The sequence below is a fragment of the Mandrillus leucophaeus genome, unplaced genomic scaffold (assembly GCF_000951045.1).
Source record: "Mandrillus leucophaeus isolate KB7577 unplaced genomic scaffold, Mleu.le_1.0 Scaffold38, whole genome shotgun sequence".
NCBI lineage: Eukaryota > Metazoa > Chordata > Mammalia > Primates > Cercopithecidae > Mandrillus > Mandrillus leucophaeus.
In genome coordinates, this window is record NW_012104031.1 from 4,811,069 (window position 1) to 4,826,179 (window position 15,111).

The following is a 15,111-nucleotide window of genomic DNA, read 5'->3' on the forward strand; positions in this document are numbered from 1 at the left end:
AGGTGGATCACCTGAGGTCAGGAGTTCGAGACCAGCCTGGCCAACATGGTGAAACCCCGTCTCTACTAAAAATACAAAAATTAGCCAAGCGTGGTGGCACATGCCTGTAGTCCTAGCTACTTGGGAGGCTGAGGCAGAATAATCGCTTGAACCTGGGAGACAGAGGTTGCAGTGAGCTGAGATCACGCCAAGGCACGCCAGCCTGGGAGACAGAGACTCTGTCTCAAAAAAAAAAAAAAAAAAAGAGCCATAAAAAGTCAGGGAATCATTGTTTTGGCCATCAGTGTGGAACACGAATAATATAAACCAAAGTCTAAGAGAGGAAGTGGCTCTAGGTCCACAGTAAACAGAAAAACCAGCTCCGGGGCTCTTGGTTCCTTTCCTATAAAGGGAGGCAGAAGCCAGAGGCCTTACACTCTCCCCCTAAACCAGTCAGCATTATGCAAAAGGCTTGATTTAAGCCTCCCCTTTCCCACTAGAAGCAGAAAACAAATAGCGCCTGCCGAGGATCAAGCTGTCCGGCTTAACGGAGGGGCTGGGGGCTGGCTGCTCTGAGTCAGTGGCACCAGGAGGCTGGAGCTGCTACTTCTGTCCCACTCCTGTGAGTGAGTCATTTGGGGTGTGACCCTCTCAGCAACTAAGCACTTTCTGGCTTCTTTGGCATGAGGCTGGTGGGTGACTTGGTGCTGAGAGATGTTCCAACAATTTCCTTGGATGGGGAAAGGCAGATGTCCAAGATTTCATCCGCTGGGTCCTAAACTGATAAGCCAAGCTCTGCCAGACCCCTTTTTCACTTGGGTTCCTGCTGGGGGCTTAGGGCTATGAGGGATGGCAGCAGGGGACAGATGTAAGGGGGTCCTGGAGCCCCCACTATCCACCTTTTTCCAGGACTTCCTTGGTCACCTCCCTTTCAGTAGTCAGGGATCTGCTGGCCTGAGCAGAGGTAATCCCCAGAGAGTTTTGATTTATCTTATCATTGAAAATATTCGAGATGTCTGGGAGTAAAGGGCTGAGTGTCCAAGATGAGGGCATGGGCTGGGGATAGGGGGAGGAGTAGTACAAGGAAGGAGAAGGAGAAGAGTCTTCTAAGCAGGAAGAACTAGAGCCGATGGCTGAAAGCTACTGAAGACTAAATGCAGTTCCACATCAGAGTCACTGCAATCCCACAATGCACTGGGGTGACTGAAAGGCAGTGAGTTGGCCGGGTGTGGTGGCTCACACCTGTAATCCCAGCACGTTGGGAGGCCAAGGTAGGTGGATCACTTGAGGCCAGGAGTTGGAGACTGGCCTGGCCAACATGGGGAAACCCGATCTCTATGAAAAATACAAAAATTAGCTGGGCGTGATGGCACACAGCTGTAATCCCAGCTACTCGGGAGGCTGAGGCAGTGGGCGATAGAGTAAGACTCTATCTTTAAAAATAATAATAAAATAAAATAAAATTAAAAGCCCATGTTAAAAATAAAAAAAGGAAGGTAATGAGTTCTTTGTCATTGGTGGTATGTAAATATGTCCATGGGTGTGGTCCCATCCTCAGAATCCCAAATGGCCACACCCTGGGTTAAAAAAGTCCTTTACCACTGCCCCTGTGTCCCAACTTTGCTCTCAATTTTCCGGCCCCAGGAGTTGGAGAGGAGTCTACTTCCAGTCTAACTGGGGAGGCTTCCTAGCCCTCACACAGCCTTCCTGCCCCACACCCCCCATGATTTCCCAATCTGGTTGTCTGTTCTCCCTCCCTCTGTCCCCAGAGCTTAGCCCAGCCCTCTGCCCCACTTGGAGCTGACAGCATGAGCTCATCTGGGCAGTCCAAGGAGCCAGCAAGGGAAATTCTGAGTCACAGCAGAGCCTGTGGCCAGGACTTTGCTCCAGAGAGAGGTGCCGTGGGAGGGCTAGTGCCCCATGCAGCTGGAGGCTATGAGGTCTCTACAGGCAGTGGGCTAGGGGCACACACGTAACAGGGCAAGGAGCTGGGTGACACTGTGTGGGCCCCGTTGAGCACTCAAGCCTCCCTCAGTGGCTGGTAGAAGAGGACAGGGGCCACCTAATTGACACACGAGTGAAAAGATCCAGGTGTTGAGAAGGGAACTGATTCTAGAACCCTAGTTTGATGGAGACTCAGGAACAGGAAGAGAGCATGTAGTAAACCTTCTCTTGACAGATTGAGGAGACAGAGGTCTAACGAAGGAGATTGACTATCAGATCACACATTGAGCTGTGTAATGGCTCCCACTTCCTGGCTCCTAGACTAGTGATTTTCAAGCTGATTTGCTGAAATGAAATGAAAAGCTCAGGCACAAGCAGATGGAAGACAAAGCCAAGCTTCTCTTGTTGAGATAAATGGATTTCCTCCTCCTTCCGCAGTGGCTCCACGCATCAGGCCACCTGGCTGACCTGACAGAGGTGTGGAGGGACCCGGGGGCCCTGCCCTCTAGAATGAGGTGGAGAGCCAGGAAGGCAGAGGGCATGACCGTCTCCGCAGCTCGAGCTTACCTGTGAGTCACCTGGGAACCCCGCAGGCTGGACATGGTCTCTTCCAGGTTTTGTCGGAGATCCAGGACATTCTGCACCGTCCTCTTTCTCTGGGACTCTGGGTCTGGGAGGGAGAGAAGGAAGAGCTGGGTGAGTGAAGAGGACTTAGTGCTGGGATCCTGGGGGTCAGGAAGTGGAGATTGACAGTGTCCCCAGGAGGCTAGTCCCTGGGCCATGATAGTCACCTCCCTCCTCCCTTTCCCAAAGACGACCAACAGAATGGGCCCTCTCACAGGCCCTGGGCATGTGCCCTTCAGCCCTCTGAACCCCAGACCCTGGCAGGGGGTACAGGCATGGGTTTCTGTGTCTGTGCACTGCTTTCAGAGCCCCCAGGTAACTGCCTCTGCCTCTGGCTTTGTTTTGGGGAGGCCCTGCTTCTCACAGCAGAGGTCTCGAGCAAGATTTCTCATGGTTAAGATAAGCTAGAACATCTGCCTGAAACCGCCTTTCCAGGGTCGTGCTGGTAAATGTTTAACAACTGACTCTCGGAGAAAGGGGACACTGATGTATAGTGTTTGCCAATGTCCATGGTATAAAGCCTCCTATCATGGCCATTTTCAGTCCACCAATCTGATGTCACTGACCACAGTGTTAGGAAGAGGTGCTAACAATCGGCTCTGGGGAACCAGTACAAGCTGGCTTCGGCACACCTAAGCCCAGGCATGGACTGGTAATATCTGGGGTTGCTCTATGGGGTCCCGGGAAGTTAGTTCAGATATAGCCTCCTAAAGGCCAGGTGGCTGGTGGGAGGTAGGAGGGATGAGCAGTCATTTTCTGGAGCTTGAACTGAGCTCTGGGCAGTCCTCACACAAGTGGTGCAATCCCGAGTGAGGAGGATGCACGGGTGTGACCCAATCCTCAGAATCCCAGATGACCAAGAGCCATTTTATTCAACCCTGCTGTCCAGATATTAGCCTGGACAGATGAGAATCTACAACAGCAAACAAAGTGAAAATAACATCCAAATGACTGAGAGGTGCTTGAGCATGAAGGAACTCAAAGAATGTTCTCCTTCCTTCCTTCAGGCCATCCAGTGAATCTTTATCAAGCACTTACTTCATATCAGGCACCACCCTGGGCCTGAAGACAGTATGATGAAGAGAAGCTGGCTCTGCCCCATGGCTTATCTTTCATTTTTGGACCTAAAGTCATGAATGGAACCAAGTCCCCCAGTACCTCCCTAAAAGACAATCTGCAGGAGAGAATAAGGGAGTGACAGAAAGATGATGGCAAAACAACAGAGAAAACCCCAGAACTCTGGCTCTCCAGGCTACTCCCTTTTCTCCTCCATCCCCAAGCCTTCTGTCGCTGCTGCAGAGGCCAAACGCCCCCTCAAGTCCCTCCTCAGCCCACAGACTCCGCAGGAGTGTAAGGTTCTTTTAGCTGCCAGAGGGAACATTTCTGAATCTCTTTAAGAGGTTTTATTCTCCCAAGACTAAACTCAGGCCGGCTGGCAGGCGGCTTGACTGTCTTGTCAGGGAGGGGAGGTTGGGTGGGGTGGGCAGGGAGCCTGCGTTGCCCTCTCCAGAGGCTTTTGGGCACCTTTTCTGAAAACTAGCTCCACACCCAAGCCCAGCCATCCCTCCTTTCCCCTCCCAGGGGGAGCTTCTCCACTCCCACCATCCTCTCATGGTCAGCACCATGAATCCAGGCCTCCATGCTGGTGGCAAGGATCAGGGACAAATGGCAGGCCACCATGCCAGTGGCCTAAGCTCTATCTCCAGTCCTGGCATCACTTCTGTGGTCGCCAATGCCTATTTATCCTGGCAAGTGTCACCTTGTAAGCTGCTCCATGGCTTTAATTGATGGCTTGGCGTGAAACGCAGACAGGGTCAATTTTTTAGACTCGCCAAGAAATAAAATTGAGTTCTAAAATGCCTATGTGGGGACTAAGAACATGGTGCCAAGGTGTGGGTTACTGGCCCAGGGTGATGCTTTTTATGGGCTTGGCAGAGATGAGGGACAGGCACACACATCTCCAAGGGGTGTGTATTCTCAAAGAGGAAGGTGATCAAGAGTTACTCAGAGACTTCTGTGTGTGCCAGATCCTTTGCATGCATTATCTACTTGAATTCTTGCAACATTTCTGGGAGATTTGTGCCACTGCCCCATTTAACAGATGAGAAAACTGAGACTCAGACAGAACAAGTAAACTGCCCAAGGTCACACACCTAGCATGTAGCACAAGGCAGAGTTGAGCCCAGGAAGAAACTCATACTTGTTTTGACATATCACAGGGCATCTCTGCACTAGTAGCATCAAGCATGGAGACTGTTGTATACAAGGTCCTTAGGTCTCGAGCAGTGGCTCATGCCTGTAATCCCAGCACTGTGGGAGGTCGAGGCCAGAGGATTGCTTCAGGCCAGGAGTTTGAGATCAGCCTGGGCAACACAGGAAGACCTTGTCTCTATTAAAAAAAAAAAAAAAAAAAAAAAATTGGCCAGGTGGTTTATGCCTGTAATACTAGCTATTTGGGAGGCTGAGGCAGGAAGATCACTTGAGCCCAAGAGTTCAATGCTGTAATGAACTATGATCACACCACTGTACTCCAGCCTGGGCAGTAGAGTGAGACTCAGTTTCAAAAACAACAGCAACAAAAAAAAAAACAAAGAAGAAGATGCTTAGTGAACATTTCAAGAATGGATGCTACCACAGTTTCTTTTTAATTTCCAAAAACCCATGAAAAAAAGTAAAGGGATACATACATGTCACATTAGGAAAATGTCTTTTTTTTTTTTTTTTAAAGGAAAAATGTTTAAACCACATAGTAGCCTCAGGAGAGTCACGCTGCATTGCCTAATGCCCCAGATGCTCCAGATGGGAGTCATACACATCTAGGTCACAGGTTTGACTCTCTTTCTCCATATCTCTTTCATCAAAGACCTCTATGCTGGCCCTCTTCCTCAATTCCACATCAGCAGAGTGTGGTGGGACTACCTCAGAGTCTCCCAGGCTCGCCAAACCGCAAGGGTCCTCAAATTCACTCAATCCTGCTGTCTCTGGAGAGCTGGGAGGCTGAGGTCCAGGAAGTAGGGACTAGCTGGAGACCACAGAGATGCTACTGGAAGAACACTGGACTCCAGGCAGCTTCCCCATGGGTATAGATTTGGGGCATACAGGGGAGGAGGTTAGGGCAGGGTTTGGTTTCCTTGGGGGTGACCAGGATCTGGTCTTTGCTCCCAGGCCAGAGGGGCCCTGCAAAGGCTGCACCCTACAGCTCCCTCTGCTCCAGCAGTGGCCCCTGGTGGCCATTGTGGGTATGCCACTCTGCTTCTCCAAGGCTCAGCCCAGGGTGGGTCTGGAGAGTTGGGGTTCCTGGTAAGTCTGGCTTCCTCCACATTCCTGGGTGACAGACACATTCCCGTGGTGGTGCAGCACACAGTCCCAGGCCAAGAGGACTTACTTGCATATAAAAGAAAGGCCTCCAGAGCTCCAGAGGCTGCAGAGGGGCCTAGGTTGAGGGGCCAAGCTGACATTCCCACCCATGACCCTGAGGGTGAATTTTTACATTTTAGCTTAAACACATGAGTAAGTTACATTTCCGAGGGAATTTACTTCACCTGTCAACCCTCATCCATTCCTGATCTTCACCTTACCCCACCTCTGACCACCAACCCATAACTAAGCTTCACCCCTTTCTCACCATCTCCTGGGAGGGTGAGGATCAGGGATCGGGTGAAGGTATCTAGGGCTTACGATACGCTGTGATAATGAGAAAAGTAACCTAAAACTTCAATGGTTTTTTTTTTCTTTTTTCTTGAGACAGGGTTTCACTCTGTCTCCCAGGATGGGGCGGCATGATCACGGCTCACTGCAGGCTCACCTTCCCTGGTTTTGAGTGATTCTCCCACCTTAGTCACCTGAGTAGCTGGGACTACAGGCACGCCCCATCACACCTGGCTAATTTTTGCACTTTTAGTAGAGACGGGGTTTTGCCATGTTGCCCAAGCTGGTCTCAAACTTCTAAGCTCAAGCGATCCTTCTGACTCAGCCTCCCAAAGTGCTGGGATTACAAGTGTGTGCCATCGTGCCCGGCTAACGTCCTGTTTTACTGGCTAAGTTGAGATGCCCTGGAGGCTGCCTCCATGTGTCTCTGTCAAATGTTTTGCTCTGGGTGTGGGACAGGCCTGGGGACAAAACAGAGTCCAGACATGGCAAAGATGGAGAGGGAGTCTTGGTAGCCCATCCCCTTCCTCAGTACACCTAAGTGAAGGATGTGCTCAGACTACTCCCATCTTACGTGGCACCTTTGTGCAAATTAGAACTAGGTACTCTCCAGTCCAACCCACCTCTAGCCAGGTCCTAGTAGAGTACAGCATTCTCCTTCACATGATACCAGCCAGGATGCCACCCTCCCAAACTTACTCTGGGGTCCTGGGAGTACGTGCTGTCTTAGCTCCTACAGAACAGGGTCCAGCTGCAAGAGTGGTGTGTGTGTCTGTGTGTGTGTGTGCATGCATGCACGTGTGTGTGAGAGAGACAGAGAGACAAGCAGGGTTTGAGGGGGGAAGGTGGCAGGTAGGGCTCCTAGCAGGCCCCAGGGTGACACCAAGATCTATGGGGAGGAGCTCATGATGTTATCCTGGGCTGCCCCTCCAAGCCTTTCCCTGAAAATGGAGCAACTGGGGAGAGAATGTGTGTGCTACTCAGGCTCAGAACAGATGCAAGAGTCTCTCCCAACTCAGTCATCACCATGGCAATTCACAGTCACCACAAACAGCAGCATAGCCCCAGCATGCACTGGGGCATAGGAAGAACAGGATGGTGTTTCTTTCTACACACTATTGGCTCTTACACAAGACCACAGAGAGAGCATACTGTCCATGTCAAGGGTTTCTGGGCAAGGACTAGCAATCAAATACACTTGACAGACAGGTGCATGCACACACAAATCAAATAATGCCCAGCTACTCAATGTTCAACACGAGACATTTTCCATGTTATTTCATTTGAGCCAGGAGACTGATCACAAGTCTTTTTGACTCCAGAGCCCTTGTTCTTTCCACTACAATACGGTGTTTCAAAATACATGCACATGCCTCCAGATATACACACCTACTTGTGGTCCAGCCTGTAGTTTGCAGAAACCCTCATAGAATTCTGCAATTCTGCAGACATATGCACGGAGAGATTTCTGTGGACATATCTCTCATTGTATGGGGAGGAAGCAAGAAGACTAAAAAGATGCTAGAGGAAGAGAAGTAATTTAAAGGACAGCCGAGGGTGCACTGTGAGGATGAGGTAAAAAGGGTCTTTCTCTCTGTCCCAGTGTCAGAACAGGGAAATCAGGCTTCCCCAGGAGGGCAGGACTATGAAACTGCTCATCAAGAGATGGGGATAGTGATGTAGTGGCAAGAACATGGTCCTTAGATTCAGAAAGACCTGTGGTTCAGGTCCTGGGACTGCCCCCTTCCCAGCTTGTTTGAACAAGCCATCTCACCTCACTGCAGTTTCCTGCTCTGGGAAAAGGGAACGATACCCGCTTGGTGGGATTGCTGTGAGGCTTAAAGAGCTAATTCACAAACATGCTTATAGTACAGTGCCTGACACACAGTAGGTGCTCTATAAATGGTGGTTTTTATCTGTCAGAAGGCACAAAGAGGTGGGTGAACAATGGGTGCACCCTCGGGCTGGCACTGAGGCTGGCCCCTTGTCTGTTTCATTTCCTGATGGGTGGTGCACACCCCTGGAGGGTGCGGCTCAATGGACCCGACATTCTCTTCTGGGACCTTGCTTTGGCGAGGTGAGACCCTCACTCATACCTGGAGTTAGGGGTGGATGAGGTAGTAACAAAACCTTGTTTCTGTGTCATCAGGCCTGACTACCACTCTGTGAGGCAATACAATATCTTCAAACCCGTTCCCTTGGGGCCAATCTTAGCTGTGGAGTATCATCAACCTCAGGGGCCCCCTCTGGCCTGCAGTCTAAAATCTGATGTAGTAATAGGCGGAGAGCCTCCAACTGAGGGTAATAACCCCCCAAAATTCAGAGAAGTTCAGGAAGAAGGAGACTCACGGGAATCCATCACCCGGCAGTCAAATTTCCCCAAGTTCTATAAAATTTTAATTATTGTCTGGCAATTAAGTAAACTGCAATAACTGCCTGTTGAAATCTTAATTATTTCCACCAATGTTTCAGATCCCCCATTAGTGGTTTGGCCCAGGGCAGAGGCCACAGAGGACTGCGTTTGCACCTGACTTCTAGACTGGCTTCTGCTGTGAGTGGCTGGATGAGGTGGGAACCAACAGAAGGAACGGAAGTGAGCCAAAGAAAGAACGTTTTCAAGTCATGGCACTTCAGAGCTTGAAAGGATCTCATTTTGTACATGGTGGTTTTGGGGGTGGTGGTAGGGGAACAATAATCCCTCAGGCCCAGAGGGGAGGGGCCTGCCCAGTGTCACCAGGTTGTGAATGGCATGGTAGCGATCACTCTTGGCTCAGGGATCTTTCGACCAGCACTCCATGCTATGGGCTGGGGTTGAAACACACAGAGATGTGTCACCAGAAGAGGTGAACTGCAATGTAAATTCATCATGTGGGATGGTTTGGGACTGGATCCCAAATCCAGGCTAGGCTAAATGGTCTGGAAACAAGGATTAAGCAACATAAGCAACACAACACGCGCGCACACACACACACACACACACACACATCCCTTCTTAATAACTCTCAAAAAGAGAAAGAAAAAACTCCTTCCTGACCCTGTCAGACCCCTAGGGTGAAGCCTGGGTCAGTGGGCGTTTATCTGCCTGTCTCACAACCAGCATTTGTTGATGATCATCTTGTGCTTACAATGAGTCAAATGTTTTTGGGAATCGTTTTTATTTCTCTCTCCTCCACTCAAGGACATAAACCTTCAAACTCCAGCCAGGGAGAGCATTGCAGGCCCACCTCAGTGCACCCCTTGGTCTAACGATAAACTCCAGGTCTCTACCTGCTGCTCAGAGCTGGAGTAGGAGGGTTCTGCTGGTTCTTGCATCCAGTGACCTTGCATTGATTCACTGCAAAGGCTCCATCCTACAGTGTGGCTGGGGGCAGGTATGGAAAACTGACAGATAACCCAGCAAGCAAATCCCCTCTGCCTTCAAGTAGAGCACAGTAACTGTCACTACAGTGACTCCATCCCCTCTCTCTACCCTTTTCTTCGCCATCTGATGACCCAAGAGGCTCTAAAACAGATGCTGGCAGGCCCCCACACCAGAGGCACCCCATTTCCATGGAGGATGCAGGCAGGGGACTATTTGTTCTGTTACTAATCCTATCTTTCCCTCATTCCCCCACTTAAGTCACAATATTGTCAGAGACAGTTGTCACTGAACCCCCGCAGCGTGGCAAATCTCATGCTTCTCATAGTTGAGTGCTCCTGCTCCCCAGGGGAGCTCCCAGGGTTTTCCTCCTTACCCCAGAGAATCCTGAACCATCTCAACCAGCGAGTGGGCTGAACTGGAGCCCAGCGCTCAGTGGCACTCCTGTTGTTTGCTGCATGGCAACACATACCCAGAAAGAGCCAGGACTAAAGGACTAATGTGTTGGCCACATGGGTGTGTGAGGCAAGGAAAGAAAAACTAGGAAAGAGAAGCAAATCTGGGACCAGAGAGAGAAGCGTGCATGGCCACCTCAGCCTGGAACTGCCAGGCAGGTGTCTTTCCAGACCACCTACTGTTTTGATTTTCATTGAGTGACATGGCTTGGATTAGGAACCCTTGGTAATGCATCTCCACTGGGCACTGGGCTAAGAGGAATCGTAAAGCAGGGCATGCCAGCTGGACAACTTAGAACACATAAAGAGGGTGGGGGACGGTGGCTTATGCCTGTAATCACAACACTTTGGGAGGTAGAGTTGGGAGGACCCCTCGAGCCCAGGAGTTCAAGACCAGCCTGGGCAACACAGCAAGAGTCCAACACTATAAAAAATAATAATTTTTAGAGTTCTAGCTTGGGAGCACACATGACTTAGCTGTGGGAGCTAGGGAGAATCACTTCCCCTCTTTGGGCCTCAGTTTCCCTATCTACAAATAAGAGAGTGGGAGTAGAGGACACCCAAGCCCCTACCCAGTTTTGACAGTCTGGTTCTATGGTTTTGTACTTGTCTGAAGCCCATAAAAGCATCTTTTCTCTCAGAGTATGTTAAAAAGGCAGATAACAGGGTGTCAGCCCCCAGAACTTCTGATTCAGCAGGAAGGAGATGGGGCCCAGGAATCCTCGTCTTTGCCAACCCCCACAGTGGAGGGTGTGCTACAGAAGGCCACATTTTGGAAAATCCTTGTCTCGTTGCACACCACCAGTATTGGATGTCCATTACAAAACCAGGGCTTGACTTCCTAATGTCAAGTGGCTACGCAGAGTGTCCCTGGCCTTCAGAACAAGTCTACTCTTCAGGCACAAGTCTGTTCTCTGGAAAAGCCCCCTCCTTCATCTCCAGGCTTTGGATAAGAGAAGCCACCTAGCCACCTTAGGCTTGCAGCAAGAGGACCCAGCCCCAGTCCAGCCCCGGCCAGGCCCTCTGGGGGCTTTTTGCTGAGAACGGCCACAAGGGGGCGCTGCCGGTCCTCAACCGGCTGTGGCCTTGCTGCGACTGCAGCGCAGCGAGGTGGGCAGCGTCTCGCTCAGGCTCCAGAGCCGCCGCCCAGGTCTCTCTGTCTCTCCCTCAGTCTCCTGCTTAGCACAGTTTATTTCCTCCTGGGACTCTGCACTCCTAGGGCTGACAGCCCTTCCGCAACCCCAGGCCTCGTGGTCAGGCTGGGAGAGCAGCCTGAGTTTGCAGTATCTATGATGGGGAGCCCACCCGGTTCTTGGGGAGAGGGAGCAGGGTCTGGCTTTTGGGATTAACCAACCAGCCTTGGGCACCAGGGAGGTTCTGCGGACCCACGAGCTCCACTTGGTAAGCTCTGATTCAGGGCCAAAATTTCCAAGAGGTTCCAGCTGGCCTTTCTGCTCCAGTCCCCTGGGGAAGTATTAAATAGATCAGCGTTCAAATCCATGCTCTGAGGCCTCACCTCTGCTCCTCCGCAGTGTTCTTGAGGCTGGGAGCTGCCTGATGAGCTGGGAGGAGAGTCACCCCGCCCCCTCCACCACAGTCAGCCTGACCCTTTCTGGGGAGTGGCAGCCTCTCTCTGCAGCAAGCTGAGGACAGGCAGTGACCACAGGGCAGCCCCACGCGGATGGTTAGGTCAGGCCGCAGCCTGTTACTGGGCAGCCTGTTACTGGACAGCCCAGCCCTGCTCAGCCCTGTGCATAAGTGCAGCCTTTGGCAGCAAACTTGGGCCAGGGAGATGAGCTTAAAGTTCCAGGAGAAAGCCACTTAATATTAAGCAACAATATCACCTTAGGAAAGGACTTGCCAAGGTCAAGGGTGGTCCATGAGGAGCACTGTGGGAGCAGGAGAGGGTGCCTGGCCTCGAGCCCTGTTTGGAAGGAGTGCTAGTTTGCTAATCCTGCCTTCTCTACTTCAGGAGAAACCCCTCCCTGCCCCATTTCCTTGTGAATGTTAGATTATAGGATCAGAATGTTAGGGTATAGGATCAGATAGCAGACTCTCGGACATATTCTGTCTTCTCTCATTTAAAGACTTGGACTCCCAGGCTGGGCTCGGAGGGCAGGCCTCCTGCAGAAGGTGGCCTGCCTGTCTCAGCCTGGAGACAAGGCCCTCTGTTCCCCAGCAGGCCCTGACTTTCCTGCCCAGTGAACCTCAAGGTTTACTGAAAATGTTTTCCATTAGTGATCCTGCCCAGTCCCTTCCTGTGACACCCTGCTCCTGAGAAGTCACTGCTGCTGGGAGCTGGGAATGGTTGTTATAGCAACAGTTTACACAGCAGAGAGAACCATCTGCAGGCAAATGGGGACAGGAGTGGGGAGGGGCTGAGTCCAGGTGTGGATGACAATTGGAGGAGGCCCTGGGGGATTTCTGGTTGTGACACTAGTAAGATTAGTATTGGCTAACTCTTCTACAGGGCTGGGTACCAGGCACTATTTTAGCAGCTTTATGTATATTAGCCCATTTAATCTTCAGGACAACTCTTTGAGATAGCCCAGTTATTATCCCCATTTTACAGTTGAGAAAACGGAAGGCCAGGGAGGTTGAGTAAACTGTCCAAGGAAATATAACAGCAAATGGCAAAGCCAGAATTCAAACCCAGATAGTCTGACTCTAGAGCTGCATAGTCCAATGTTGTCACCACTAGCCAGAATGGAAAGAGAGACAGAGAGAGAGAGAGACAGAGAGAGAGAATTCACACACCAAAATTCACCCTTTTAAAATGTACAGTTCATTTGGGAGGCCAAGGTGGGTGGATCACTTGAGGTCAGGAGTTCGAGACCAGTCTGACCAACATGATGAAACCCTGTCTCTACTAAAAATACAAAATGAACTGGGCATGGTGGTGCACTCCTGTAAACCCAGCTAGCTACTTGGGAGGCTAAGGCAGGAAAATCGCTTGAACCTGGGAGGCGGGGGTTGCAGTGAGCAGAGATCGCGCCATTGCACTCCAGCCTGGGCAACAAGAGTGAAACTCCATCTCAAAAATTAAAAAAATTAAAAAAATTAAATGTACAGTTCAATGATTTTTAGTATATTTGCACAGTTGTACAACCATAATCACTATCTAATCCAGAATATTTTTATCATCCCAGTAAGAAGCCCTGTGGCCATTAGCAGTCACTCCCTGTTCTCCCCTTGCTCCAACTCCTGGCAACCACTAATCTACTTTCTGTCTCTATAAGTTTGCCTATTCTAGACACTTCATGTAAATGTAATCATGCAATACGTGGCGTCTGGCTTCTTCTACTTAGCACAACGTTCTCAAGTTTACTCCATGCTGTAGCAAGCATCACTACTTCATTCCTTTTCATGGCTGAATGATATTCCATTGTATGGATATACCACATTTAGTTTATCTATTCATTTTATAGGCGTTTGGGTAATCTCAACTTTTGGCCTAGTATGAATAATGCTGCTATGAAATTCATGTCCATGCTTTTATATGGATGTGTGTTTTCATTTCTTTTGGATATATGCCTAGGAGTACAATACTGGGTCCCATGGTAATTCTATAGTTAACATATTGAGTAACCGCCAGACTATTTTCCAAAGTGGCTGCTCCATTTCTCATTCCCACCAGCAGTGTATGAGAGTTCCGATTTATCCACATCTTCACTGACACTTGTCATTTTCTCTTTTTGATGGCCATGGAGTATGTGTGAAGTGATATCTTACTGTAGATTTCATCTGCATTTCCTTAGTGACTAATGATATTGAGCATCTTTTAGATTTAAATTAACTAAAATTAATGAAGTTTCAAATTCAGTTCTTGGGTTGCACTAGCCACATTTCAAGTGTTCAATAGCCACATCATTACACCAGCTCGTAGCTACTGCAGCACAGATACAGAAGTTTCCACCACCGTAGAGTTCTCTTAGAGTCACTAGTGTTGGTCTGTGCTAATATCACTGGTTCTTTTTCTTCTTCTTTTTCTTTTTTTATTATACTTTAAATTCTAGGGCACATATGCGCAACGTGCAGATTTGTTACATAGGTACATGTGCTATGTTGGTTTGCTGCACCCATTAACTCGTCATTTACATTAAGTATTTCTCCTAATGCTATCCCTTTCCCATTCCCCAACCCCATGACAGGCCCCGGTATGTGATGTTCCCCGCCCTATGTCCAAGTGTTCTCATTGTTCAATTCCTACCTATGAGTGAGAACATGCGGTGTTTGGTTTTCTGTCCTTGTGATAGTTTGCTCAGAATGATGGTTTCCAGCTTCATCCATGTCCCTGCAAAGGACATTAACTCATCCTTTTTTATGGCTGCATAGTATTCCATAGTGTTTTATGTGCTACATTTTCTTAATCCAGTCTATCACTGATGGACATCCGGGTTGGTTCCAAGTCTTTGCTATTGTGAATAGTGTCACAATAAACATACGTGTGCATGTGTCTTTATAGCAGCATGATTTATGATGTTTATATTTTTTATATTATAATTATATATAATTACATATATAATTATAATTTATAATCCTTTATAGCAGCATGATTTATATACCCAGTAATGACATGGCTGGGTCAAATGGTATTTCTAGTTCTAGATCCTTGAGGAATTGCCACACTGTCTTCCACAATGGCTGAACTAGTTTACACTCCCACCAACAGTATAAAAGCGTTCCTATTTCTCCACATCCTCTCCAGCATCTGTTGTTTCCTAACTTGTTAATGATCGCCATTCTAACTGGTGTGAGATGGTATCTCATTGTGGTTTTGATGTGCATTTCTCTGATGACCAGTGATGATGAGCATTTTTTCATGTGTCTGTTGGCTGCATAAGTGCCTTCTTTTGAGAAGTGTCCACTCATATCCTTTGCCCACTTTTTGATGCAGTTGTTTGGTTTTTTCCTGTAAACTTGTTTAAGTTCTTTGTAGATTCTGGATATTAGCCTTTTGTCAGATGGGTAGATTGCAAAAATTTTCTACCACTCTCTAGGTTACCTGTTCACTCTGATGGTAGTTTCTTTTGCTGTGCAGAAGCTCTTTAGTTTAATTAGATCCCATTTGTCTATTTTGGCTTTTGTTGCCATCGCTTTTGG

The 15,111-nt window shown here is 49.1% G+C and overlaps 1 protein-coding gene across 1 annotated transcript in view; it reads right to left on the minus strand.

Annotated features, from left to right (window-relative positions):
* Window positions 1–15,111, minus strand: part of LOC105547114 (neuron navigator 1) — a 181,426-nt gene that overhangs the window by 104,837 nt on the left and 61,478 nt on the right. Inside the window, exon 2 of the mRNA XM_011990543.1 lies at window positions 2,491–2,593. Coding sequence (XP_011845933.1) covers window positions 2,491–2,593 — 103 coding nt within the window. The remainder of the gene's footprint in view (window positions 1–2,490; window positions 2,594–15,111) is intronic.